Source organism: Pholis gunnellus (genome assembly GCF_910591455.1).
Source record: "Pholis gunnellus genome assembly, chromosome: 10".
Classification (NCBI taxonomy): domain Eukaryota; kingdom Metazoa; phylum Chordata; class Actinopteri; order Perciformes; family Pholidae; genus Pholis; species Pholis gunnellus.
This window is the reverse complement of record NC_136537.1, coordinates 17,292,516-17,319,699: the sequence shown is the minus strand read 5'-3', so window position 1 is coordinate 17,319,699 and position 27,184 is coordinate 17,292,516. Positions and strand designations below refer to the sequence as shown.

At 40.3% G+C, this 27,184-nt stretch overlaps 1 protein-coding gene across 1 annotated transcript; it reads right to left on the bottom strand.

Moving 5' to 3' along the window:
- Positions 1-481: 481 nt before the first annotated feature.
- Positions 482-25,500, bottom strand: zdhhc9 (zDHHC palmitoyltransferase 9). Its single transcript, XM_079168115.1, has 10 exons — positions 25,046-25,500; positions 24,751-24,950; positions 15,637-15,797; positions 12,058-12,216; positions 10,133-10,270; positions 9,632-9,678; positions 8,379-8,483; positions 4,917-5,020; positions 4,574-4,682; positions 482-3,992 (listed from the first exon to the last, which is right to left on the bottom strand). The coding sequence occupies exons 2-10, from the start codon at positions 24,912-24,914 to the stop codon at positions 3,810-3,812; spliced, it is 1,170 nt and encodes a 389-aa protein (XP_079024241.1). The 5' UTR covers positions 24,915-24,950; positions 25,046-25,500; the 3' UTR covers positions 482-3,809.
- Positions 25,501-27,184: the final 1,684 nt, after the last annotated feature.

Here is a 27,184-nt window from a genome sequence, read left to right as displayed (position 1 = left end):
TACGAATTACTTTTTTATGATTATACTGTGATTTAAAAAAAAATATTTTAGACATACTATATTCTGATTTCTTTTTAAAAATACTATACCATGGCTTTTTCACCTTTGACAGTATAATATAGCATGAATAAGTCATAAGAAATATTTGTATGTAGTTATAAATAAGTCTTAAAAACTGATACTACAGTCAAATTAATAAAGTCATAGTATAGTTTGTCATAAAAATGCATGACTTTTATGACAAACTATAGGCCTACTATTACTTTTTAGGCATTTTTTAATGACATTTCATGGCATTAATTTGAACTGTGTGTATCACATTATAATGTTTCGTGGTTTCCGTCGATGTGTGCGCTGCTGTCAGCACGTTTCTGTATTTATATTCTGTATGTTTTCGCTATTTGAAGCCATGTGTTAACAAACGTTTTCTAAAAAAATAAAAAATAAAACTTCTTTTGAAAGACAAATAATAATAAGACAATATTGTTTATTTACCAGACACATTGATCATGTAAAAAGAAGTGAAGTAAATTGAATGAAATACAGATAATCACAGTGCTGATACTTAACAATGTGATCATAAATTAAGAGTTCCATCAATGGTATAGTACTGTATCTGTATACATAATGCAATGTAATAGGTTGATCAGAGCATTCAGATCTGACCACGTCATGGCATTTTAACACAGGAATCAGAAGTACAAGAAATCAGCTCAGATCTTAAGTCTGCAAAACCTTTAGAGCTTAAACTTATATCGTCCCTTTAAATTTAAAATCTCCCGTCTCTTCTTTATATCGAATATCATTCACATACATTCTTGCTTCTCGGTGACAGCTATCAAACACACCGTCTTCAAATACCTTCTACAAAGAAAGTTCAATATTAAAAAACTGGTCTTTGTTTCGTACTTTTTACTGATAAGTTTTCCAAACAAATACTCAGTTATCTCTCCTGTGTTCCTCTTAGTGTAGAGATAAATCTTGAGCTGAAATTATTAGTCAATTAATCAATTGGTCGACCGCCAAAAAAAGCTATTCTTTAAAACAAAAATGGCCAAAGTGTGCTAGTCCCAGCTTTTCGAATGTAAATATTTTCTGATAATAAATTGAATATTTGGGGGTTTTGGACTCAAATGACTCACTTATATCAAATTTAAAATGTTAGATGTTCAATATTTTCTGTCATTATATAGACCAAACAATCAAGAAAATTATCTAGAGATGAACCAATAATGAATAAAACTGGCCTAGATTCATCTTCTATCATTCAAAGTGTGGAATCTCTTCAGGTTTAAACTTCTCCAATATTATGGTACAATAAAAATAATCAAACAGCTGTAAACAATCTCAGGATCCTTAATTGCCTTTCCCACTCTTTGTCTTTAAATCCATAGGAGAAAAAGCGTCTTGATTTTAATTGTGTCTGAATAATAAATAATCTCGGTCAGATTCAGAGTCTGATACGAAGCTGTTGACACGCTAGAACTTCTACACAAGTATATTTCACAAACACTAACTCTGTCTTGCATACAACACAATCACTATTACAAACCCTCACTATCAGCTAACATCATTTAAATACTAAGAATTAGCTTCACTTTCTCTCTCTCCCTCTTTCCGTTCTGTGGATGCTGCCCCCTCGAGCAATCTGACACCAAAATACAGTCTCCAGCCACATTAAATGCTGAAAAACACAGATGAGTGAAAAGAAAGGATCTCTCTCTGGCGTGGCTTTATTCTTGCAGATAACGAGCCTGCCACAAACTGCAAAGTTGCAAGGAATAGGAGAAGAGTAAAATAGGTTCGTATCGGGGGACGAGGCAAAAGATGGCAGGAAGAGGGAGGACTCGGAGGAAGATCAGCTCTGGTGTGATTCGCAGGAGGAAGTGCTCAAGCTCACAGGCAGCAAAATTAACACCAGCCCCACTGCAACAACGTTTTCAGTACATCTTTACTTTCTAAAACTATGTACAATTCAACAATGGCTTTGCTTAGTTTTTTGTTTCACAAGGATTAATTCAGTGGTTCCCAACCTTTCAGACCTGTGAGCCCCTTGAAACTAAGCTATTTCACACGTCTACTGAGTGTGATCTGTTCAACCAGTCATTTTATCTTCTCTGATTGTATTTCTTTTCCTTCTAAAAAGGACAAACATTTACAGTATCTCATAAGTACACCATTTTGTAGTATTAGGTGTATGTGTATTATGCCTGTCCTGGTAAAAGGAATACTTGAGACACACGTTTTATCTGATTTCTTGCTGGGATTTAGAGGAGTAGATCGATAAGACTCTTGTGCGCTCTCTGTACGCTAAATATGAAGCTACAGCCAGCAGCTGGTTAGCTTAGCATAAAGACTTGAAACAGGGGTAAAAAGCTAGCCTGGCTCTGTCTAAAGTTAAAACATGCATCGACCAGCACCTCTGAAGATCACTAATTCTTTTGTTCAATCTGTAAAAAATTCAAGTCAATCAAATTTGATTTAGCATAATAATTAGTGGGCTTTCGAGGTGCCGTGTCCAGTCTTTATGCTAAGCTAAGCTAAGCTAACCAGCTCCTGGCTGTAGCTTCATATCTACTATACAGACATGAGAGAGGCATCGATCTTTTCATCCAACTCTCTGGAAGAAAGTAAATAAACTAGAGATTTCTCAAAATGTCTAACTATTCCTTAAATCATCTCGTGACCCCTAAGATTTATCTTGCAACCCCCAGGTTGGGAAACACTGGACTAATTGTATAAACGTTGGCATTTCTCATTTAACACTGTACCAGTGGTTAGAACGGATCTCAAGGGATTCTCTGATGGTCGACCTCAGTTGCCTTTGATGGTGCAACTGTTGTGATAAGGCACTGTTACTACCAGTGTCTACTATCAAGAGAAGTCAGGCCTTTTCTCTCACTCACTGGATCTCTGGCTGAGCGTCTCCTGAATACAAGACTTTAACTGCACATCAAGCAATTTCATCTGTTTCAGAGCACCGACGTCATAATACATCCTTGTTTTATAAAAATGGAAGGACAGGCGTTGGTCTGGATCACTTTAAAAAATAGATGCACGTAAGTAACAACAGTACTGAATGCAGCAATATCAGAATACAAGGTAGATTTTGACTTGCCTGGAAGGAGCCTTTAGGATATCTCAGCTAAGGATTTGCACATCTTCCCCTGCATGGACATCATGTGAGCTCAAAGACTCAAAAGGTGGTATCACTTCTTTCCGCACATCAAAAAGCTGCTTGTCCAGCCTTCTCGTGGTTTGCATAGGGCATGTAATGTGCACACAACAGAAAAGTAACTGTATGTATGAAGTTTTATACATGTCCAGAAGTAATATCGTCTTTGCCAGACACTTGCAAGGAATATATTTGAACTGGCCTCTTACAATAAATGTCATTATGTGATTTAAAATCAATTTTATCAGAGCGACCCACGGGTGACCTGTGGGGATGTCATACGCTTGGAGAGCTTTTTTTGTCTCTGCAGTTCTTCCAGCAGCTTCTCCCTCTGCGTGTCTTTTCCATGCAGTGTTCAGGAGACAGAGAGGAAGCTGCTGACTTCCCATTAAAATCACTCCTCCTCCTGCAGGAGTAACTGTCAATCAAACAGCTCTGCAGCTACTGGTGGAGAGAGGAGAGAATGGGAGGAGCTGCCGCAGAAGCTCTGCTCTTCTGGTTGAATGTAGCGTGGGTGTCAGAGAACAACTGAGTCACCTGCACAGTAATCACACACTGATTATTAATGTTTCAGTTCCTGACCAGGCAGGATAGTTGGGGAGTGGCTACGGCAAGAGCCACGCCCCTCATGCAGCTACTGGGCCTTTTCCTTGGCGAGGGTTGCTTCCGCATCAGTCTCGGGTGAAGCCAGGGGCGGGACCTTTGGAGCAGGAGATAATTCCTCTTTGGGAGAGTCGCTCTTCTCAGTTGAAGCGCCGATGCTCGGCTTGGCATCATCAGGCGTGTGCTCGTTGGGGATGAGTGGAGCTGTGGTTTTCTGTAGGCGGAGGAGAAAGAGACGCTGACAAACTGAGCTGCAGCAAAGCATTACAGGGAGGAATACATGCAAACAACAAGCAATGTCATAGAATCAGTGAAACATCAGAATGAGAAAGTAGCCAGTGGATGTTGCAAAAAAATGACCGTGGTGGCTGTGACACAACACCAAGTGGCTCAATACGTTTGACGCGTTTGTGACATCAGCTGCACGTCATCTATAGCTTTTATATTCTACATGTAAAAGAAGCACAAACACTGCTAATGATCTATTAGCAGAAAATATGACAAATTAACTTTTTCATTTTTTTTAATGGATCCCAACAAAAGGTATGTAAAGAGCCACAAAATGGCTCCACATCCATGTGTCTCAAGATGGATTATCAATCAATCTTTGATAAGAAATATGCTTTCCACTTTCTCTCTCACACACACACCTCATTTCTTCTCTGTATTCACTATTCTGTGCTTTGCAGTCTCACTGCACTTTGCAGCCTCACTGCACTTTAGAGCCAGAGAGGTGCTTGGTCGGAGAGTTTACAGTATGTGTGTGTTTGTGTTTGTGTGTGTGTGTCCTCTGACCGTGGTTTGTGACACTGGGTTGCTGCTGCTGGAGGAGGAGGAGGGTGGTGCAGCAGACGTAGAAGAAACAGGCGAATCCTCCTGCATCAGTCCTCTTCTGTCCAAGACGCTGGAGAGCGAGACAAGGCGATCAGTCACTAACTGCATCCTGCTCGTTATTCGCCAGGACAAAGTGTAGGATAGGGGACAAATCTAAAAGTTTAATCTATCAAAGGCACCGATATAAAGCTCATTGATAATAACAGGAAGAGAAGCACAAACCTAATACAGACAACATGACAATAAATTAACCAAAAAGGATGTCTGATTCTGTTTAGTTCAAGACTTAATCTGACAGAGCTACCTTGGGTACGTTGGCCCACAGAGCACCTCGCAGCAGTTCTTGATTAAGTTCTTGTGGCTGTAGGGGTTCTGGACTCTGTTCTTTCCCGACCAGGATCCTTTAATCTGGGCAAAAACAAAATGTGCACAACACTCATCACCGGAGCAGCAAACCTTCCCAAAACACATCCCACGATTTTCCCTGTGCTTATACCTTATTCAAAAGCATAGTTCCTTTTTTAGATGTTATTCCCACAGGCTGGGCTTTGACCTACTAAAAAAGGATCTAGTCATGGATCTAATGATTCCTAGTTTAATGGGAACTCTATGTGCCAATGGGTGCTATCGAGCACAGCAAGATGACAACAACTTTAAGAATTCATCGAAAAATCTGAGAATTAATACAAAGGATTCCCCAAGCAATAAATTAAGTCGTTCCACGTCGTACTGTATGTGTGATCTCAGTCTAACAGGAGGCACATTTTAACACCAAATGGAAAAATGTACCACGTTTTTAAAGAAAATATGTACACAGACGGAATAGAATAGAATAATAGATAATACAATAGACGCTGCTCCTTGTAGTAAATATGCAAATACAACCGTATAATTTATATCAAGACAAATTTGATTTTAAGCAGAGGTACTGCTTATTTTAATGTTTAATAATTTGATTGTTTTGTTATATTACCATTGATGTGAAAAACACCATAACCAATTATTCCATCGTAATTTCTTAAGTGCGAGATTGACTGCATGAAAAAACATGCAGCAGAAGAAAAAGTAGATCGATTCAAAGAAAACTGCTTTTTTTTTTAGTTGCAGTACATATAGGTCAACAGTCTGGTACTTCAGTACTGCATGTCTACCTGTACCATCTATGTGTGCGTGTATGTGTGTGTGTGTGTGTGTGCAGGAGACACAGTTGACAGAGCATTTGGTATCCTATGGGAGAGACCAGAGCAGCTACAACACTTAAGGTGCCTTCAGTTGTTCGCCTTTATTCCAACATTTCTATCTTCCCCTTTATTTTTTTTCTCCTCTCACCCACTCTCCCTCCCCCCACCTTTCTGCCACAGCAGTATATCTGGGAGCATGCCCGGCCCCTGCAGGTATCGGTGCATCCATTAGGCCAATCACAGATATCGAAGCGGCCGGGCTGACAGCCATTGTTTCATCTCCTGGAGCAACATTACACTGTACTGTAGGTGCACATTGCAGAGCTGATTAAATGAAAAAAAAAATGAGGCCAGCTTTCCCACTGGAAAGAAAAAGGGGAATTATAAATTAATCATTACAACAAAGTACGAGTGCACTCTCTTGCTTTCAGCCATCTAGAACCTCCAACCACCACCACCACTGCTCTCTGCTTCTCATCAGAGTCTCAAAGTCAGATCTGGGCTAACAAAGCCTGCAAAAGTAGACACACCGTTAACGCCAGCATACACAGACGACATGATTGTGTGTGGTGTTTTTTATGGTATATCTTTGTATTATGTCTTTTCCTTTTACTGTGTTATTGTCTTGTCCTTGTTTGACCTGCCAAGGGACTGCAGATGCAAATTAGCTTAAGCTACAATCTGGTACAGTGCATCGAATGGAGACATTTATGTTTAAACTGTACATGGTCCCTTTTAAATAAATTTGATTAATAATAATAATAATAATAATGATTTACTCCTTCTGTGGATTCATCCACCTGCATCAGCACCACTCATCTTCTGCTTCACATCAGCCTGAATGCGCGTGTGTGGTGACTCAATAATGACTCAACGGTACTGCGATCAATCAATCAATACTTCTTTTCCTCATTTAGCCTCACAAGCGTCTTCTAAATGTAGCTATAGTCAGAAAACAGCGGGTCTGTTTTGTTCTCATTTCAGCTCAGTTCTATCATTGTTTCTTTTTATTAAGCTCTTCTTTTATAGCAGCTCTTCATGCTTATTTTTAGATCATTAGACGACGTCGACAGGTTGGGCAGAGAGGAGTCCAAACCTAAACCAGCCGATTTGTCATATGGCTCAGACTCGGAGCAGAATAAAAGTGTTCCTGATGTATCGGCCACATTTGGTCTCAGTGTGGCTGAACTGGATAAAAACAGGACATATTATACATTTTGAAATAAATCGGTCAGTCCCTCTGTGTGATCCATTTTGCCTCCCGCGAACAAACAAATGTGACAGAATGTGCGTCTCCATTTGAACTGCAGCTATAAAAAGATTTCCTAGTTTCCGGTGAGATCTTGTTTTTCTACAATCTCTGTTTTCTTTGAACCGTTTCTGTATTTGCTTTACTGTCGTTTACAATATAATAGCCTTGTTTAACAAGCTACAGTTTACCAGCCCACCGTCCTTCGGTGCTGAAAGAGGCCGAGAACGTTGTCAAGGAAACAGCTCTGCAGTGTTAGAAAGTCTAGTGTTTATACCTCCGAGATGTACGTTTGTCTGTCCAGACACGTGAAGCCAGGCTGCCTGATCACAACATTTATACACATATATTCTTAAAACTGTACTTAATCTTCATCATGACTATTATAGCGTCAAGAGTTACATTAATCAAAATCTAATCCTAAAACATATGTGAGGACGAGAGATGTATCTGCACTCTTTGATTGATCAAGACTTTGCTCTGACAGGATGTTTATGGTACAAATGGTGTCTACTCAGCTGAGCAGCAATCAGCAGTGTCGAAAGTGTCAGAATATTTGGGTTTCAGTTCTCCTTTATTTACATGAACCACTTCATGCGTTTCTGCAAATCGCAGAACTATCGGATGTAAAAAAAGAAAGAAAAAGAAGCTCAAATGCAAACAAGAAGCATTTTAGTGTTTCTAGCCAGATGTTGAAAAGGTGTAAATGTATGAGTCTCTATTTACATATATAGTTTTTAGCTACTGAGCTAAACTATTCGTGTTGTAGATAAACTACACATGTTATTCTTCTTCTTTTCTTGGTTGGTTCAGGTGCATTATGCAATCAGCTGTGTGGCCTGGCCAAGAGGGTTGCATGTATGTGCATATGAATTGTTAATGTTAAAAAGTGTGATAAAAACATCTGGATTTTAGCCAAACACTTGAAATGAGAAGTGTAAATGAGAGTTCACTTGTGGTGGGAACTCAACATGAAACAAACTCGGCATATTAAGTCTTTACGGACACTCATATTCAAGGTTTTTTAGTTGGTAAGACCAAGACAAATAAAGCCTTTAAGAGGGCATGATTTAAAAAATGCATGTAACTGGAATACAATACTTTGATAATAATCATCATCATCCTATCAAAGAAAACAAAATTAGCTAAAGAATGAGGTACGAGTTATCCTGTTGACATGTGTCACGTGTTGACAAGTCTTGGTTCATTTGCATAAAGACTGCGTGATACCTAAACAAACTTGATGCAAAGTAGAGCACTGTGCCTCACGGGATGATTCAAATCCAAAACAAACAGGATACATGACAGCATTAGTCATGCAGTAAGAAGCACTTACGTCCTCATTGGTGGTCTGGTTGAGAGAGATCAGGTAGGTGTGGAAGCCGGTCAGTCCCACTACTGACCACAGGGTGAAGAAACACACCAAAACCTCCAGCACAGTGGACTCCAGTTAAGAAAACAGCAACAGATGTTTTCTGCCCGACACGTGGTCACTGATTAAACAGTGGACAGCAAGTGACGGCAGAACTGCAGACAATTATGCAACATGATTAAAGCCAGTGACGGTCAGTGAAAGCAGCCAAAGCCTAAAAAAAGTATCTTTTTTTTTTAAGGATCAAAAGCAGGAGGTTTTTACCCTTTTTACTGTGCAAAGAGAAACTACAGTTCCATCAATAAAATGTCAAATTAATTTCAACTGATCATAAGGCCCGCTTACCCCTTAGTTACTTTACATAGTGCGGTTGATCCGCAGTAATTGTGGCATTATTATCAAATCAGTTTAGTATTTCTATCCATTGACCACGATTATGCCGACTGAAATGACAACTGTTGCTAGCAATCTAGCTAAGCTAACGACAGCTCAATGACTCGGGACTTTTTCATGTGTCCAACTGATTTGTTACAAAACTAAAATCTTGTAAAAAGGGGTCTTAAATGTGCACTTGATGGCAACAAACATGTTTTTGTGCAAAATAATAATAAGCTATAAGCACCAGGCCCAAAGTGAGCTTCCTCGCCAGTTAGTTATCTGAGTGGAAGACAATAATCATTGCAGTGTAGAGCTAGCTAGTCCAAGTATTATGATTATTAAGATATTTTGTTCCAACATGACCCTGTTTAGCAGCATAGCTTACATAATTACTCATATTTTTTATCTTTCAGTGTTACAAGAGAAATGTTTTTTAGGAAAAAGATTAACCTGCGTTTTAAACTCCTACAACATTCAGCACTGGCTTTCACACAGTGGTGAAGAAGTGATCAGCTGTACTGCATGGCCTTGGACGTGAAAATTGGTTACTAGTGTAGCTAATGGATGCAGATAAACACTTTCTTTTATCCTATCTTTACACTTTTGCTCTTGTGTTTTCTGTTTTGGAAAGGCTTCAAAAGGACATGTTAAGAAATCCAAGCTTGAGGGGCTTGCTGTGCCGGGTTACAGATGATAAGCTATTATTTGAGAATCACTGTTCGGGGAGAGGATTAGGGAACAGTCATAGTCGGGGTGTGACACTTCTGTCTGACAAACATGGCCCACACAGCGGCTGTTTTTGTAGTGTATACTGTGGTCAGAGCTTCAAAAGGATATGTTCCAGGTGTTTCCTTCAAAGTGTTCAAAAAGCCATTATCCACTGAACCTGTGAACAAAGCAAACACAGAGAGAAGTTAAAGAAAAGACTTTCTAAAAATCCCACTCTCCCTTTTTTATACTGAAAAGACAATTGCTCCAGTACTAAGATAACAAGCCCAGAGCTAATTATCCTGACTAGAAAGACACGGTTTCCTTGTCCCTCTGTCTTCTTTCTGTCTGCGTTGGGTAGAACAATGAGGCAGGATGATGATGATGAAGGAGGAATCATGTCACGCTGTCAGTTGCGGTTGCGGGTCATGTCACGTTACAGGAAAAACCTGATCTGAATTAGGTCATAGTTTCAGCACATGTGCAGGTATTTGCATATGCGTTAGAAGCCGCTGGTGCATGTGGGTCACAGGTCATCCTTCTTGTTTTTTCACATTCTTTTATCTATTCATGTACCAATCTCCTACAGGTTTGTTCCTTCAGTTTGGACAAACGACTGACGGGATACTCACGCATCACCACATGGACGATGTCGAAGGTGAAGATATAAATGGTGAGCAGGGAGAGCGACAGGGTGAACATGTAGAAGTATCGGTAGTTCCTCTTGCCCACACAGTTCCCTACCCATGGACAGTGGTGATCAAAACGGTCTGTGAGAAAGAGAAAAAGGTCACCATAGAAATATGTCAATTGTACCACACAAGCTTCTTAGAAAACAGACACTTTTGGAAATCAGACAAGTGTTATAAATACACCAGTATTTTAGGCAAAGACTGCTTTGTGCGTCTGCTTCTAAAACTTGCAGTCTAAATATAGGGTTCACTTCCTCTTTGCCTCTCCTCTTCAATAATTTGGAGAGCCAGATGAAAGCAGGGCAGGGTCAAACTGACAAAAGGGAGTGCAGTGTGCAGTGCAGTGTCTGCTGCACTGCCGCGATGTAGTAAACAACGAGGCAGAAATGCAAGACGTGAAGCAGCTCCTTGATATAAGGTCAAAGTAAATGGATCGTGTCTTTATCTACAGAGTAGAGAAGATTCAGTGCCGACTCTGGGTGTAAACATAAATACTTGGTAAAGAGTGTAGGAATCACTTAAGGAAGCTTTTTATATAGTCAACCTAATATTGTTTTCAGCCACACGAGCAACATAGCTCTATGGATGGCAGCATCTGCCAGTTGGTTGGTCCACTACTTTCATTCTAAACTAATCAATGGATTGCCCTGTAATTTTTTACAGACATTTATTGTCTCCAGAAGATGAATCCCACGGACTCTGGTGATCCCCCGACTTTCCATTTAGTGCCACCATCAGGTCAACATTTCAATGAATCCAATGCTTTGGTTCATGAGCAAATGACTGAAAATCAAATTTGAACATGCTCAACAAAGATGTTGAACATCAGGGTCGTATTGTGAGCGTGTTAGCATGACAATGTTAGCATTTAGCTCAAAGCACCACCAAGTGCAGCCTCACAAAGCTGTTAGCGTTCATGTTTATTTAATTTTAATATTTTTGCAACAATCACAACCAAATCTTGGTGCTAATGCTCCGCCCAGTTGCAATTTTCCATGAAGAAGAAGAAGGAGGAATCTAAATTCACGCATTACCTAAGTAAGTACATAGTGTACTACATGGAAGTCTACTAACAGAAGTATCCTAATTGAGACACAGCATTTGTAACCATAACTATATGGTACATCAGACATCTGATAATATGTTAACCAGAGGAGGCTGCGGGTATAAACAAATATAATTTGTGAAGCAGTTTGGCTGTTTTTTATTATGCTGCAGATCCTGTGAGAGACTTTAACCGCTATAAACAATGTCAGGTTGAGGAGGAAAAGATATGACTGCAGTAAAAGAGGGACTGAAGCATGCTGCTGTGATGCTTGGACTATGTGTGTGTGTGTGTGTTTCTACAGCAGGTGGACACAGATGAACCAGTGTTCACAATGACTGAGCGCTTATTCCCTCACTGAGCCTCCACTGTCTCCTCTCATATCGCCTATGAGTCTACACTCCCTTCAGACGCATTCCTCAATCATCAGAAGCCAAATCACTGCTATTCTGCAGGGCTGAGAGATGACACAGCAACACACACACACACAGCAACACACACACACACACAGCCTTCAAAATTCAAAGCATATTCCATAAAAAACACTCCCTGTGAAGTTTTTGGCTCATTTGATTCAGTCTGCTGTCCAACATTCATTTATAAAGCTATGATTTCAATTTTATTTTAATTATTGTGACAAATGAATGCAGAGGTATTTAAGATCGAGGCTTCAGTAATAATCATCGCGTCATCATGCTATTTTTCCCCACAGATCATTACTCACCTTTCTATTTATGAAAAAACTGAAATAAACCGATTTCAATGAGCCGTCTTCTCACTTTGTAAAGCCTTTGACGGCAGATCAGAGGACGTTTCTTACCGACGCAGTTGTCACAGATGCTGCAGTGAGATGCTCGAGGTGGTCGGAAGATCTTGCAGGTGTAGCAGTACTTGAGTTTGACGATCTGGTTGTTGATCTGAACGTTGCGGATTCGAGGTGGGGGCCGCTGCCCTGCGGGGACGTTCCCATTGGCAGCCTCTGTGGAAACACAACAACATTCATTAGTAGGTGATGGCAATCTTGAGAACACGATGAAGGTGTAATCGAATCCCAATCTAATACAACAACAGCCCCACAAACTATGCCGTCAACCACAAATAATGAACATTATGAGCTGAGAATGTACAGCTCTTAAACAGGCAGTGAGAAATGTGAGATTCAGTGACAAGGACAAGAAAAAGAAAATAGGACGTAAATCTTGTCAGCTGAACCTTGAGGGTGTCAGTGAACGACAACATTGGCTCGATTCAGTATCGATGATGATGGATTTATGTGTAATCACTGGTGAGCAGGTAATATTATGTATTTGTAACACTATAACACGAAATCCTGCTCTGTTTGGCCTTCAGATAACCTTCCCAACGCTAAAATATCTCTTAGGTGAGACGGTAGAGAGGCTAACTAATGACCAGAGGGCTGCTAGCTGGAATCTCCCAAGAGAGTAACCGTTTAGGAGAAATCTACCATTAACATGCTGCATTAGGAAGGCGTGAACGCGGAGTTAATAGAAAAGAGCGACCATGCTCATCTGACTTTCTGGAGAAACAATCATACAAGAAATGTAGGATTTGTGGAAATTCCATTCTGTGAATGCACATTCTCTATTATGTAAAACAAAACAGCTCCTGCATGGATAAATCAGTGAACTACCGCGCTTACAAGCTCGAATGAAAACCATCCACAATACATCTCGACATAAAGATTGACAAATGTTCTTCATCCGACAGCACAAACTGCCCGGCACTATGATTCTACTAAATGTAGGATTAGTGGCTTTCAGGATAAACCAGCCGAGAATAAATGAATGAGTCATCATTCCCGTGGGGTAGCAAAGCTCTGTCTGCTAGTGGCATTAGGTATTCCAAGAGGATGCCTCTCCTCCCATTAGCATTCCCCCTCGGGAACTGTGGCTAACAGGCTGAGGGGACAGAGCACCGAGGCAGCGGCGGCTTCATCAACAGGCCTGCCTCAGCCACACCTGCTCCCTTGTCTGGATGCTATCTGTTAGCACGCCCACACCCATAACAGCAAGCAGCTACCCTAACACGTTAAATAAACATACTGTATAAGAGCCTCGAGTGTGGGATGGAAGCTGTTAAACTAAGCGCTTCATTTAGGCTGCTTCAGTGCATATTCTTCACATGGTAATGTGACCCATTTTAGCATTTAAGTGATGAATTTCTTGCCATTTTGGAAGATGTGTTTTGTGGAATGTAAAACATTTCTCCTCCAAAAAAGCTATAACCATTGCCATTAGGTGACTGCAGTGCTGTAGTGGATCTGAATACACATATTTATTTACTCCCCTAAATCAACTATCTTTGGGTTGTTGACTGTCGAGCTGACAAAAAAAGGAAACTTGAAGGCATCACCTGGCTCTCTAGGGACTTGAGATGATGATAATAACTAAAAGTCCGAACAATAACTAGTCCTTATATAAACTACATGCGGGAGCTGTACAGGTCATCACAGCCAGTCAGAGCAGAGAGCCATTGTCACCCTGTGATGCGAGCGGTATGAGTCACAGAATGATGAGAGCAGCGCTGGCTGCCAGCTAACCCATATTCTCAGAGGACCGACTGCCTCAGCCTTGCTTTTACGGCCCTCCTCTGTCATGAGCTGAGACCAGTCTCCACCCATGCCTCTCGACTGGAGCGAGAGAGCACGAGTGATGGCTGAAGGACACTGTGAATCTTTAACAGAGACAAAGAGTGAACATTGAACAGCCACACAGGCAGACGGGGCTGTTGCAGGAATATTGCAGAATAAACGCGTATTCCTCCAGATATAAAAAATAAAAAAATAAAATTCACCTCAGACAACAGGGCTTGTTTATTTTGTGTTTGCAAAGGCTTTGTTGCCGTTATGATGCAGCGTATAGTTTGTTTTGTGTAATAAGACAACAGGATCCCTTGTAATGAATGTGTGTTAGACTGAGCTCTGTGTTCACGGGTGAGCACACCCAACCTTCAGCAACATAAAGAATAACAAACATGAATAAACCAACAGGACTGAGGCTGTCTGCTCACTGCTTAACTAGCAGATATACTGAAGTATTTATGCCTCTAAAATACTTTCACTTGAGCTACTTTGAAGTCATTTTATGCAAAAAGAACAACCTAGATGATGATGATGTCACAGCACATGAACTGTAATAATCGTTTGTCCTGTTGGACATTTGAATGGATGTAGATAAGGGTTTGTGCCGCGTGGCATTATCAGTACTGATTGTACATAATGCACACTTCAAGGTGAGGAGCTGGACTGCAATCACACAAGATTTGAGAACACATGCTACTTCAAATCTGGCAACAATCTGCAGTGGGTCCAAGCATTATTACTGAAGGTGCATGAATAAGGATGCTACTGGGCTTTTTCTTCTATTAACAGCAACACATTGGTGTTATCATACACAAATGTGCTAACACAACCATTGTATATTTCTATTTCTATTAATATATCAAAATATTTCATTCAAAATGACATGATTTGTTTATAAATGTTTATAAACTTTTAAATATTCCATTTGATATAATGGTGTAGCCATAAATAATGTCAAGGATTTGAATGTTTCCATGAATAGAAATAAATACTTACCTGCAATAACAGGGCAGCGAAAACAAGTAACACAACATTGACATATTCTAGATCATGTGGCAAACCCGTGAGCAAACAGTTGCTTGTTTACACATCCAGCAGTTACGGAGCAACATTATCACGTTTCTGACCACCTGATGAATGTAATATTCACTGCTATTTAGCTCCGTTTTTTTGGACCCCACCAACTCCTGAGAAAAATATCTCTGTCTGCTGCTAAAATCTCCACCATGTTCACCAGCTAGTCTCTAGCTGTGTCGGTCTGCTGTTTGATGCTGGGCAGGTGTACAGTACACAGCCGCGGGTGTACACTTCAAACAAAAACACTATGAGAGCGACCAAAACACTGAAGTTGCAGCCTGACAGCTAAACAATGAGCTGAAACTCACTGGAGATGCAGATTATAATTCTCTCTGTAGGTATGGTCATTTGAGACATTGTAACTATAATAATATTGATTATAGCAGCTTTAAGATATGTCTTCCTCAAAGCACCGACACTATCACAACACAGAATGTGATGCTGCCACACAGTGTGGGTTAAATGTGTGGAAAGCTAGTTAAGGGGATCCTTAAAGGCCACAAACTCTTATTTTGTCAATGTCCTTCTTACGATGAGTGATGAGATTCTACACGGACACATTGTTTTCTGACAACGTTAGAATAGTTATTGTTATTTCACAGGATGTGATATACATACTGAGTTATTTTTTCATATTTTGATTCGGTTAATTCAGTCAAGAATATTTAATATCACAGAGAAAGATTTATTTGGGCTTATTAGGTACGCTGACCGACTTACCAATTTCCATCTCGATGAATGTGGCTTCCTCCGGAAGAGCCCGTGGCAGCACCCCGGGGTCACTGAAGCTGGTCCTCAACAACATGGCAATGACAAAGAGGAAGATCAGGGCGGCGAAAACTGGGATGGCAGGAGACAGATGGACCGCCAGGTAGGGACATCTGTAGGAAAACGAAGACAGAAAGAAGATAAAGAGCCAATCTAAAAGCAGATAAAGTTTCTCAGAAAGGAGGGGAAAGCAGGTTTTTTTATCAAGTGATAAGCCGTCGAACCACAGTTTCTGTCTGCAGTTCCTCTGTCTGTCTTTATTATGGTATAAAACAGAACTGTCAGTGAAAATCTTTTGTGTCTTGCTTTGTTCTTATTTCCGTAACTGATCAATCATGATTTTCTGGTTCCAGCTTCTCCAATGTGAGCATTTGCTGCTTTGTTTTATACCATTGCTGACAAAATATGAAATTTGATTTGGGGAAATATGATTTTAAAATGTTCAAATATTTGACATTGACCAAACGATTAATAATTGCAATGATAAATTGAAGCCTTGATTGCCAGCTTTAAAAATCTCATACCAAAAGAAATACTCTGACTTAAAGTATTTTATATTTTGCATCATAACTACACAATGACAGCTGCAGAAGTGGGAGAGCTCTCTCTAAAACGAGCATGTGCAGAGAGGGCATGACACGACATCGCACATATTCTGAAGTGATGTCCTGAGCAGAAGGTCGTGAACCGTGTGAGCCGCCCTTTCTCTGGACCGTGCAGAAGTCATGGCCGTGACTAAACAACGCAACGCCAACACTTCCCCTCGCCTTCTGGAGGAAGAGCGGAGAAACATTAGCATAACTCCGTTTGCCGTGGCCATTGAGATTAGAAGGCCTGCTGCTCAGAGCGATAACAGATGTGAGCTGCAGTGCAAAGTGCTGCGACAGAGCGGAGCAGCAGCAGCAGCAGCAGCAAAGGCTTCAGCATGAAGTTATTAATAGTTAAACTGTGCGGCCTCATCTCCCTCCCAAGTGGCCGGGATCATATATTCATAATGCAACACTAATGTTGCACTACAGGTTAGAAATCTATTGTGCCATATCCTGTACAAGACTAACTTCTGTACTGCATGTCATGCATAAAGCCTGCACACACAGATGACACACACTCTGCTTCATTAGATGGAGGATGGAAATTTAGACCAGTGAAAGTCTCTGAAGAGACGCACATCAGTTATTTCATCAGACTACATTATGTTTATATATTTTTCTCTTTTTGTTCAAGGAAATTATTCATATACTGTATAAGTAGAGCTAAAACAATTCTATAATTAATCAATTAGTGGATTGAAAAAAACATAAGTCTGTAGCTAATTTCAAGATCAATTGATTGTTGAAGTTGTTTTTTAAGGAAAAATTTCATAAATTATATGTCTCCAGTTTCTGCTTTCCTTTGTCTTAAATGATAACAAATTGAATATTGTTGGGGTTTGGACAAAACAAGTCATTGTGGACATTATTCACAATTTTACAGACCAAATGGTGTACCGATTACTCAAGAACATAATCAACAGATCAATATATAAAGAAATAATGATTAGAAGCAATCTTAAGTACAAGTAGAAAGGTGACGAGGTTCATTCGCGTGGAACATAATATCCCATATGGACAGCAGCCATTTATCTGTATCACATATCAGCCAAAACACTGCAGATACAGTTACATAAATGAGCATGACCTATAAATTACTCTGGCTGGCCAAAACTACTTGAAAGCGTCAGTACTGCATGAGGATGTTTTTATTACTGTTTTATCAGACTTTACTCTTGTAGCCATTTTTTTTTATTTCAATCCAAATCTCTTGGGGTACAGCGCCGACACAACAAGTACTTAAATACTGCACTGTACATATAACATAATAGCAGCTGAGACAATTAGTCATTTAAATGAATCAGCAACTATTTGTGATTAATAATATAGCACTCAAGTTGGTTTCACCTTCTTAAAAAAAAGAGGATTTGTTACTTTCCTCCATTTTATAGCATTATTAAATTATCTTTGAGTTTTGGACTCTGACAATCATCTTTTTCATCATTTAGAGTACCATCCATAATATTGTCTTCTTCTGGGTGGCATTTCATTCATTGTCCACACACACACACACACACACACACACACACACACACACACACACACACACACACACACACACACACACACCTAAAAGAAAGTTTGAAAATAATGTAGCTGAGTAAACAATTGTCAGTCAGCACAACACGGCGCAGAACAAAGTCCACCTGCTTAGTCGCACCTGTTCATATAGCTAGATACACCCATTCAGGTACGTCAGCATACCTGTGGACTGATGAAACCACACACACACACATACCACACACAATGCACACACACAATGCACACACACAATGCACACACACAATGCACACACACACACACACACACACACACACACTGAACTAGTCTAGCAGTGCCTTTTTTCACATTAATGGAAACTAGGAGCAGAAATCAAATCAATAGAAATTTCCACTGGACCAAGCCTGTGAAGTATGTTTGGCCCATTTGTTAGAGCAGAGAGCAGCCAGAGGATTCAGACCGAGGAGAGGAAGTCTGCCGATGAAGTGTAATTCCCGTAATGATGACTGGTAGGTTCGGAGGCACACTCAATCATCGCTTCCCATTAAGCTCTGCACGTCCTTCCTGGATGTGACCGTTTCCCTTTGCTGTTGAGGAGCAGGTTGGTGCTGGCGTCGTGACGCTGTTTGTTCATCAGTCACCACAGAGGCAGCAGAAAAAAAAAAAACTGGATTTAATCAATCAGGCTCTGTGCCCATGTGGGGAAAATGTTTTCATCAGTGAGGCGATCAATCAGACCTGCATGCCACTTAGACATTCCCTCTCTTTCTGAATCTTTGAGGCTCACAATAAAGTAGTTCCCGTGGTGTAAAGTAACGAAGTACATTTCCTCAAGTGCCCCAGCCAGCTACAGCATTAAAATGCTACTTAATGTTGAAGGGGAATCCATCAAAGTCTGTTCACAGAACTACTGCATATGTGAAAAGAAGAAATTGCGGGGGAGCTGTATGAAATCTGATAAATTGCCTCAAATGTCAGCGTCGGATGGGGCTGAAGACTGAGATTGTTCCAATACCCAAACTATCATAGCACCATACCAGAAAATGGTGGAATAAATAGCATTTCAAATGCTGTATGCCGAAAATACCAGGATGTCCTACTGCATTTGGTAACATTTTGTAGTATGAAAGCCAGCATGCTTTTCTGACCCACAATCCTCTGCACAGCGGAAGATACATCACATCGACTGAGTAGCTGAGAGAGCACGAACAGGTGACGGCCTGATGACAGATTATTGACAGCTCATGAACAGAAGCCACAAAGCACTATGTCATGACAAAGAAGTATGTCCTAATCATATTCATAACGAATACAACAATATGTAGTGTAACATGCAGTACGTACTAAAAGTGTCAACAAAACAGTATCAGATTTGGAAAGCAGCATAACATCTGGGGGTGTGGAGTTATGAAGGAGAGAGCTCATCAGACCTCTGTAGCCCGATCCTCCTGGGACTGCATTAGCTGACAAAACCTGCAATCAGCTGGTCATAAATTACAATAATCACATAGATAGAAATATACAATAGAAAGAGATAGGGGCATTCAGTTCTGCAGATTCCGCATAGAAAGTGTAAAGTTCACTTTCGTGTGTGTGTGTGTGTGCGTGTGCGTGTGCGTGTGCGTGTGTGTTGGGGGGGGGGGGCATTAGATGCATTAGGGTGCGTCTACTGCAGACTTTGATCCCGAGGATTTCTCCTCTTAACTCAGTACGACACAAGCTCAAAGATGAGAGGAAGTAAGGAGATATCGCTGAATTAAAATCACTTCAACTTCTCAGCTTTAAAACCGCTGAACCCAGGATTAATACGTCACCGTGTCCCGCCTCAGGGACTCGTGACATTTTACCTTTGTGGAACATTTCAAGCCGTCCCTTTATTGATATTTAACAGTTGTAAGCTGTAGCAGAGCCGAATGACTCATAGTAGTACAAATAAGTATGCACTTGCTGTGCAGGCAGATCCACAGTGGGCCTCAGTAACAGCCCTCTGTCACATAAACATCTGTATGACTGTTTCTAGAGCACTGCCAAAAAGAAAAACTCACTAACTCTACTTGCCCTGTTCCTCCTTTTCCTCAAAGCAGTAAGTAAACCACTTTATTACCCAACTTGGTAAATATTCTGAGTAGAGGGGGATTTCATTTTCAAGTTCCTCTGCAGAGAAATTTGACATCTTTTGCTCTTTTCCACAGATGTAACCGTGCCTCTGCAGTTTGTCCCTCTAACATTACATCTGAGTCGCAGAGCCTATCCTTTTTCTGAAGGATACATAAAACCCTTTTCTGAAGGTATTTCCAGAATCCCTAAGGTCTTTTTTGATTTACTGTACTATATTCCGTATGTACTGACTAACCACTGTACTTGTATTGTACTGTATTTCCAAAACCAGGAAGCCAGAACTGACAAATGTCCCTTTGCGCAATGAGAGATGTCATTACTGGCTAACATCACATGCTTCCTGGCACTGGGTGGATGCATCTTCGTTGCTGGCTACAGCAAAATAGCGTAGTCCCTCTGGAAATGTTGAAAAGCTCTGTCCTCTGCGACTTCCCAAAACACCTCATCAGATGTGCTCTGAACCCAGTGGGGAGCGCAAGGCAAATTGTGTTGTGCTTGAGAGAGCCTTCAGATTTATCTTCTGACCTTTTGGCGGGGGCCGATCCCTTGGTTGGGAACCACTGGACTAAACTACCAAACTGTAGATAAAATACTCAAAATAAGCTCCACCTTGACCAGGTACTTAATCTATTTTAGTGTGCAAGAGATTCATCCACATGGTTTAAAGAGTATTTGAGGAATCTGGCAATATCTTGAGAACAGCAGTAAGTGTTTTTTCAGGTATTTTTTCCTTTTCAGAAAATGTAACACTCAATTCTTTAACTCGAATGTAATGGTATAACATGAGGAGGCTCTCATTGTACCATACATATCTGACGAGGAAAAGTCTTTGAAATCCTAATGCAATATATAAGGGAATTAAAAAAGAAGAAGCTACACTAAAGCTCCGGAGGGTGCAATCCATTGTCCAGTTTAAATCAGTCTTCCTTGTTATGCAACACTAAACCACCATATGAGAGAGAGATGACTATGAGAGCCAGGATCAACGTCCTTTTACCAGGATTAAAGCCAGGATTACAGATGTTGCGTCATAGAATATTCACTAAGTGAAATGAAGAATAATGACAAATCTGATGATTTGATTTTATCTACATGAAAAACAATACTGGTGATTTAACAGCATGATTAGAGATGCAGTCATCTCTGTACATTTCCATTAGGAGAGCATCTATTTCAAGTGAAATAGATGAAGACTAAGTGAGGAAACATGTAAAGTATCACTGTATTGCACAGGATGTGGCCAAAACTATCACTTCACCCTCCACAGAAAAGCAGCTCTCTCATCCTGCCAGAGCATCCAGCAAACAAAGCCTGTAGATCCCTATTACTGTAAATGGCGCATGTACTCTGAAGAGGGCGTAAATCATGTTATTGCTCATTTAGCAAGGGCCTGGCAACCGTTTGCCGATTGGCTAACGGGGAGACAGGGTGGGGTTAGATGCTGAGGGAGACTCAGGGGTCGGTTACAAGATCTCCTCCGAATGCAGCCGCTCGCTCTGCACTTCTGCTGAATACATCTTAACGTTTTATGAGGCTGACTAGCTCACGGGTGTCTCAGCCGGAAACACTGAACGTAACACATGCAAGGATGTAGAGGGAGTACAAACATGTAGGCAAAGAGAAGGACTCGGTCTCATTACATGCCCATATGCTTCCCTGGCCCCGTAGCCCAGCGTCCTGGGGTGGACGGACAGATGACACACCGTCCTTGTGTTCCAGTTTCTTGTTCCTTCATCCAATCTCCATAGGTGGCGATCAACATGCACACAAACCACGTTCACATTTAAACAAACATATAAACCAGTGAGCATCAAACTGTGAGGAAGTCTTTTGCCCATTATCCAGCATAGATAAAATATAAATATGTAAAATCCCATTTTAAAATGAGATCAGTGGATATTAAATGGGCAGAAAGCCAACAGGGTAAGGACACACCGTCCTAAAATGAATTCTGCCAGTAAAGAGAAAAACAGGCCGGGCCCACATCGCCCCTGAATAATTTGTTTAGTCGTTCCTAATGGGTCTTTCCATTTGTGTATTCGGCTGCTCGTTTCCGCAATTTAGCACAAATTAAAGCACAGAGAGGTCTCCCTGCACGAGGGTGCCGATGGCTGGTGATAAAAGTGAGATGTCTGCTCGGCTGGTGTTGGACGTGAGCCAACCCACGCCAGGACACTGCCCTCTCTGTTCTCCCACCAATGCCCCCTGCAGCTAACAGTGCAACTTTAAAGCCAGCATGTGAGGGACGAATCCTCCAAAACAAGGAAACTACGCTACAAAGAGAGTATGTGATGTCAGAATGATGAACTGCAGCTAAGTGCACCAGAATTAACCCAGACAAAAAGCTTTGCTTCTTAAAAATAGCTTAGAATGATGCAGAGCCCTGCATATTTTCTGCAGTAAGACTCATACCGTTTTAAAATCAATGCCAAGCCTTTTTACAAATTGATTTTTTTTAATCAATTATGGCCTCTGCATGGGGTTTTGGAACAGTAATGATATCATAAACCTTATGAGCTGGAGCTGCCATTAGTCCATTTACTGACTGGTTACGATTTTGATAACCGATTGTTTCCCTCGTCTTTAGCAAAAGATGAGTGAAACAACAAAGTAAAGCTGATGGGCACGTCATTAGGTTTGCAGGTATTTAGCCATAAACCAAAGCAGCTATTTTGACAGATGGTGGCGCTCGATGAAAAGTCACCAGAGTGATTAGAATTCATTCTGAAGTGGGCCATAAAGGCCTGTACCAAATCCATTTAATAGTTGTTAAGATACATATTTCAAAAAATGCCAGTCATTCACTGGTTCTTTGTCACAAATGAGGTTATACTGAATATCTTTGGGTTTTAGACGGCTGCTATGAAAGAAAACAAGTCATTTGAATATATCACCTATAATCATAATGGGCATTTTTCACTATTTTCTGACATGAATAGAAAGAAAACGATTAATCTATTGAATCAGAGAATAAAGGCACATCAATGGGTAGATTATCTGAAAACATTCCAGTCTACAATATTCATAGCAAGAAGAACTAGACTATATAGTTGCAATGCTTCTATTAAACATAGCTGCCAATGGGCAGTTTGAGAATGCATTAAACCTCGAGTCTTGTGCAGAGGGCTATTACTCTGTCAGAGGTATGAACATGCCGTGTAATGGCGAGTTGGAAAATCACTCCCATGTTGTCTGGGCCGAATCTCCGTGTTAATATCCAGCCCCGCGTGAGAGATAATGATGTTCAACTGTAATATGAACATATCATACTAACAACCCTCCAGCCATTAGTCACCGCAATGCCTCCTCTGGGCTCTGGATGTTCAGTGCAAGAAGTATCATCTCTCTCTCTCTCTTTGCTGCGAGCCGGACAACAGCTCTTTCTGTCCGGACTCAAAATGAAAGCAGGAGGCCATTAAAGTGCAGAGCACACAGAGATGGGAAGGGCCAGCCACTATATGAGAGAAGCTGCTTCTCTTCTCCGATATGCTGCAAATCCATTTGGCCCGATATGCATACACGCCCACAGTCAAGAGGGGTTACTGTGTTACCGAGCTAAATCATTGTTCTTGATTTGTCAGTTAAAACTGGCGAGAAAAGAGAGAAGAATGAGGAAACAAAAGTGGGACAAAGACAGAAAATGAATGTAAATGAAAAGCAGCACTGCTTTATGATCATCATTCAAACTCGTGTTCTTCACTGTAAAAAAACAATCTCATGTGCAGCTTTAGCTGACAGGACCTGGGTTCACAAGCTGCATCCGAGCCAGTGTTAGCACACCACTAATGAGTCCACTGGGTCTGTGCGAGTAGTGGTTTGAGACAGAAACGCAGAGACAACTAAAAAAAAAGGCAGCTTTCCGGACTTAAACCGGAGGAACAGCTGAACCGCTACAGGGCTATTAAATATTGAACACCTGAGTATGTGGTCGATCATAAACCTTCTCTCTGTCATGGACTGGATTTTGAGCCAAAATGGATCCACAGTGTCTCTGGAAGCTTATCGAGACAGAAATTCTAGCTTGTTACGAATGAAGGTATGGAGCACTCGGGTAGCTCACCTGGTAGAACCGGTGCTCCATGGACCAAGGCTGAGTCCAGATAAGACACTGATCCAACGAATCGCATTACATTTAAGTACATTTGAGAAGCTTCAAAATGTCCAATACTCATTTAAAAACGATTGCCTATCAAATATATACAACAGAGATTACTGAGATGAGACTTTCATTACTTTTTCATACAAAAATAGCAAATATTTGCTTGTTCAAGCTTATTAAATGTATGACACTAAAACAAGGACTTTCAATGCACCACCTTGGGTTTTGGGAAAGGAGATTATTTTTCATTTTATTGTCAAAAATGATCAATCCATAATGAAAATAATCGTTAGTTGCAGCCCTATATCAAAAATACCACGATTTGTGTACATTACTATGATTAAATTACTAATCGTTTGGTCAACACAATGTTGAAAAACAGCCATCACAAGTTCCCAGAGCCCCAGGTGACGTCTTGTTTTATTTTTTTATTTATATTTTGTTTACTATCTCAGAGGACAAAGGAAACCAGAAAATATTCTCATGTGAAAAGCTGTAATCAGAGAATTTCGATATTCTTTCTCAAAAACTGATCAAATATCTAAATGGCTTTCAACTGATTTCTGTCAATCAACTCATTGATTCATCGATTGTTGCAGCTTTAAAGTTGGATAAGCTTCACTCACTACAACATACTGCCAGCTACTATAGAAACATTGGGAATTTTGGGGGATTGGGAAAAGGCAGCCACAAAGTGACTTATGAGCTCCTTGTGGAGCAAATCATAATTCATAATGTCATTAGGAGTGAGTGACTTACTCGAAAGCGAAGAAGAGCGCGCAGGTCCCCATGATGAGGAACAGGGTCAGGTAGAAGACTCCCTTCTGTCGGGCCATCATCACCCGTCCGTCGCAGCAGAAGGTGTTTTTCCCCGGAAGCTTCTCCCATTTTCGCACCTTTCGCGTTATCATCACCGCCGACATGGTGTCCTTCTTTGGGGTGGATGTCAGCTTGCTATACTGTGAAACGATTCCCACAATAAAGATGATGCGTCTCACAAATACCGCTCAGTCACAACGTGACACAGTCCAGAAAAACAAAACAGACGACTTACTCAGTGATATTAAAGATTTCTGCACGAGGCGGTGGCTGTAAAGCATTTCCTTTTGGTTGAAAGTGTCGCAGTCACATCATTGTTTTCTAATCCATTATTATTTCCAGATTCCCGTCTTCACTGCAGCATGTCATTCCCCACAGCGAAGCTCCCACGCTGCTCAAAACACCGACAATCTCAGTCCTCTCACCAGCCACTTTAACATTTAATACAAAATATATATTAATTAAAAAATCATCCAAATGCTTGTGTCATATGTTTCCCACCAGAAGCTAGAAAATCCATTGGGAGCACGGACCTTGACCGATTGACTTTCATATCATCTCGGAAAAATTCATAAATGATCGTTCAGGCGTTCACAGACATTAGACTGTGGCCATGCTGCTGGAAGGTGTCCGCCTGCCTTCATTAATAACACAAATAAAAATCCTTCAGGAATAACAAATAACCGCCCGTTTGGACGCAAACGTGTAAAGCTGTTTGATGCTTTATTTCTTCTTCTCCCCGCAGGATGCCAGCTCTCGGTTTTGGTCAATGGCAGCAGGAAACACGCCTAGATTGAAATGTCTAATCTTAAAGGGGCAGGACAGGTAAAACTAGAAGGAACAAAGGACACAGATGAAGGTCCTGTATGGATCACATTAATATGCTGAAGCGCTCGCCTGTGGTATTACCCGAGGGAGATCACTGTGAAGGAGTGTATTCATGAAGATAATTAGTTAAAGACACCAGATGCATTAATCCCCCAAGTGTTGCTTCATGGCTCCAGAGAGCTGAAGGTAAACACTGCAGAGCTCCTCAGAGCATTTTACTTTTCACTAAAACCACCAAGGAGATAAGATGTGTTCACTTTCAATTTCATGGATAGCATATTTATTGTGTTTCATATTCAGCATTCAACTTAATTGAATCTGTATTCTTTGTTTTCATTTTTTGTATATGTGTGTGTAGGCTCCATGTTGCTCCATGTCAGAATAAAATAAAATAAAACTAAACTAGTGTATTTTCAAAACACAACAGAGTCAGTTTGCTCCTGATTTATTTGTTGATCTCAGCAAAGATAGTTTTGGATATTCTTTCCCAAAAATGTTCCTCATATTCCTTGCAATGATGTTAAAACATAAGAGGTCATTCTGATTTGAAATATATATATATATAAAATATTTACTTGATCAAATTTGTTGTATAAAGATGATAAAATTATGATATGTTACATTTGTAAACAGCCATGAAAGGCTTGGGTTAAAACTTAAAATATTAATTGATAACAAAATTAACACAAAGCCCTTAAAAGAAATGTATTGTTTTTTTTTGTCAAAAGCAGCCAGGGAAGTTTCTTCCAGTTAATAAATATTTCTCAGTTGATACGATCATTTAACAGAAGGTTATGCCTGTCCCAATAGTTAATATAGCAACTTATCGTACGATATATCGACATGACCTCAATCATTTTTGCTGACCTCGATGCTGCTTGTTGTGTTTACATGTTTAACGTAAGAATGTGAAACATTTCACATATTGTTACAGAGCCTGATAGTTAATTGTATTTATTGTTTTGGTTGTGTTGTTTTATTTCATTTATTTAGAAAATGTTGATATATATTTTTTTCAAATTCCAATTTAAATGTCTTAATATTCTTAAGAATTAAAAGTCCATTGCTCTTTTAAAGGGTGTATACTTGCCTTATAATATCATTGTACCAGTGGCAGAAAATGGTCTTAAAATGACAATATCTTTTCTTACAATTATTTCTGTGACAATATATCGTCCAAGAAAATGGGTTTCTGCTACAGGCCTACGGAGGGTTATTATTACTGATCTTATATTGTTGATATCTGTTCTTAAACAGTCCCTTTTGTTTCGTCTCATTCAGAAGCCACACTGCAGTCATCATCAGTATTTATCTCAACCTCTTTGATTCTTTCTCACTGTAAACTCTGCATGAGGTTATAATTTGAATTCTGTGTAGTTATGTGTTCTTGGCTATAAAAACTATATTTACACTGACCAAGCACTGACGAGCAGTATAATAGCCTCTGCTAAGTTTCCTTAAAGACATTAAAAGTGATACTATCATTGTTCAATATTGGCTCAGCTCAGTTATACAGCTGATGTACCCTCCCTGTGGCTACACAGAG

Excerpts from the sequence above, each read along its gene's own strand:
- zdhhc9 (XM_079168115.1), bottom strand. The coding sequence starts at position 24,914 with ATGTCGGCGGTGATGATAACGCGAAAGGTGCGAAAATGGGAGAAGCTT. Across the intron at positions 12,217-15,636 it reads ATTCATCGAGATGGAAATTG|AGGCTGCCAATGGGAACGTC; the intron begins GTAAGTCGGTCA and ends GTGTTTCCACAG. Across the intron at positions 4,683-4,916 it reads TGTGGGCCAACGTACCCAAG|CGTCTTGGACAGAAGAGGAC; the intron begins GTAGCTCTGTCA and ends CTCGCTCTCCAG.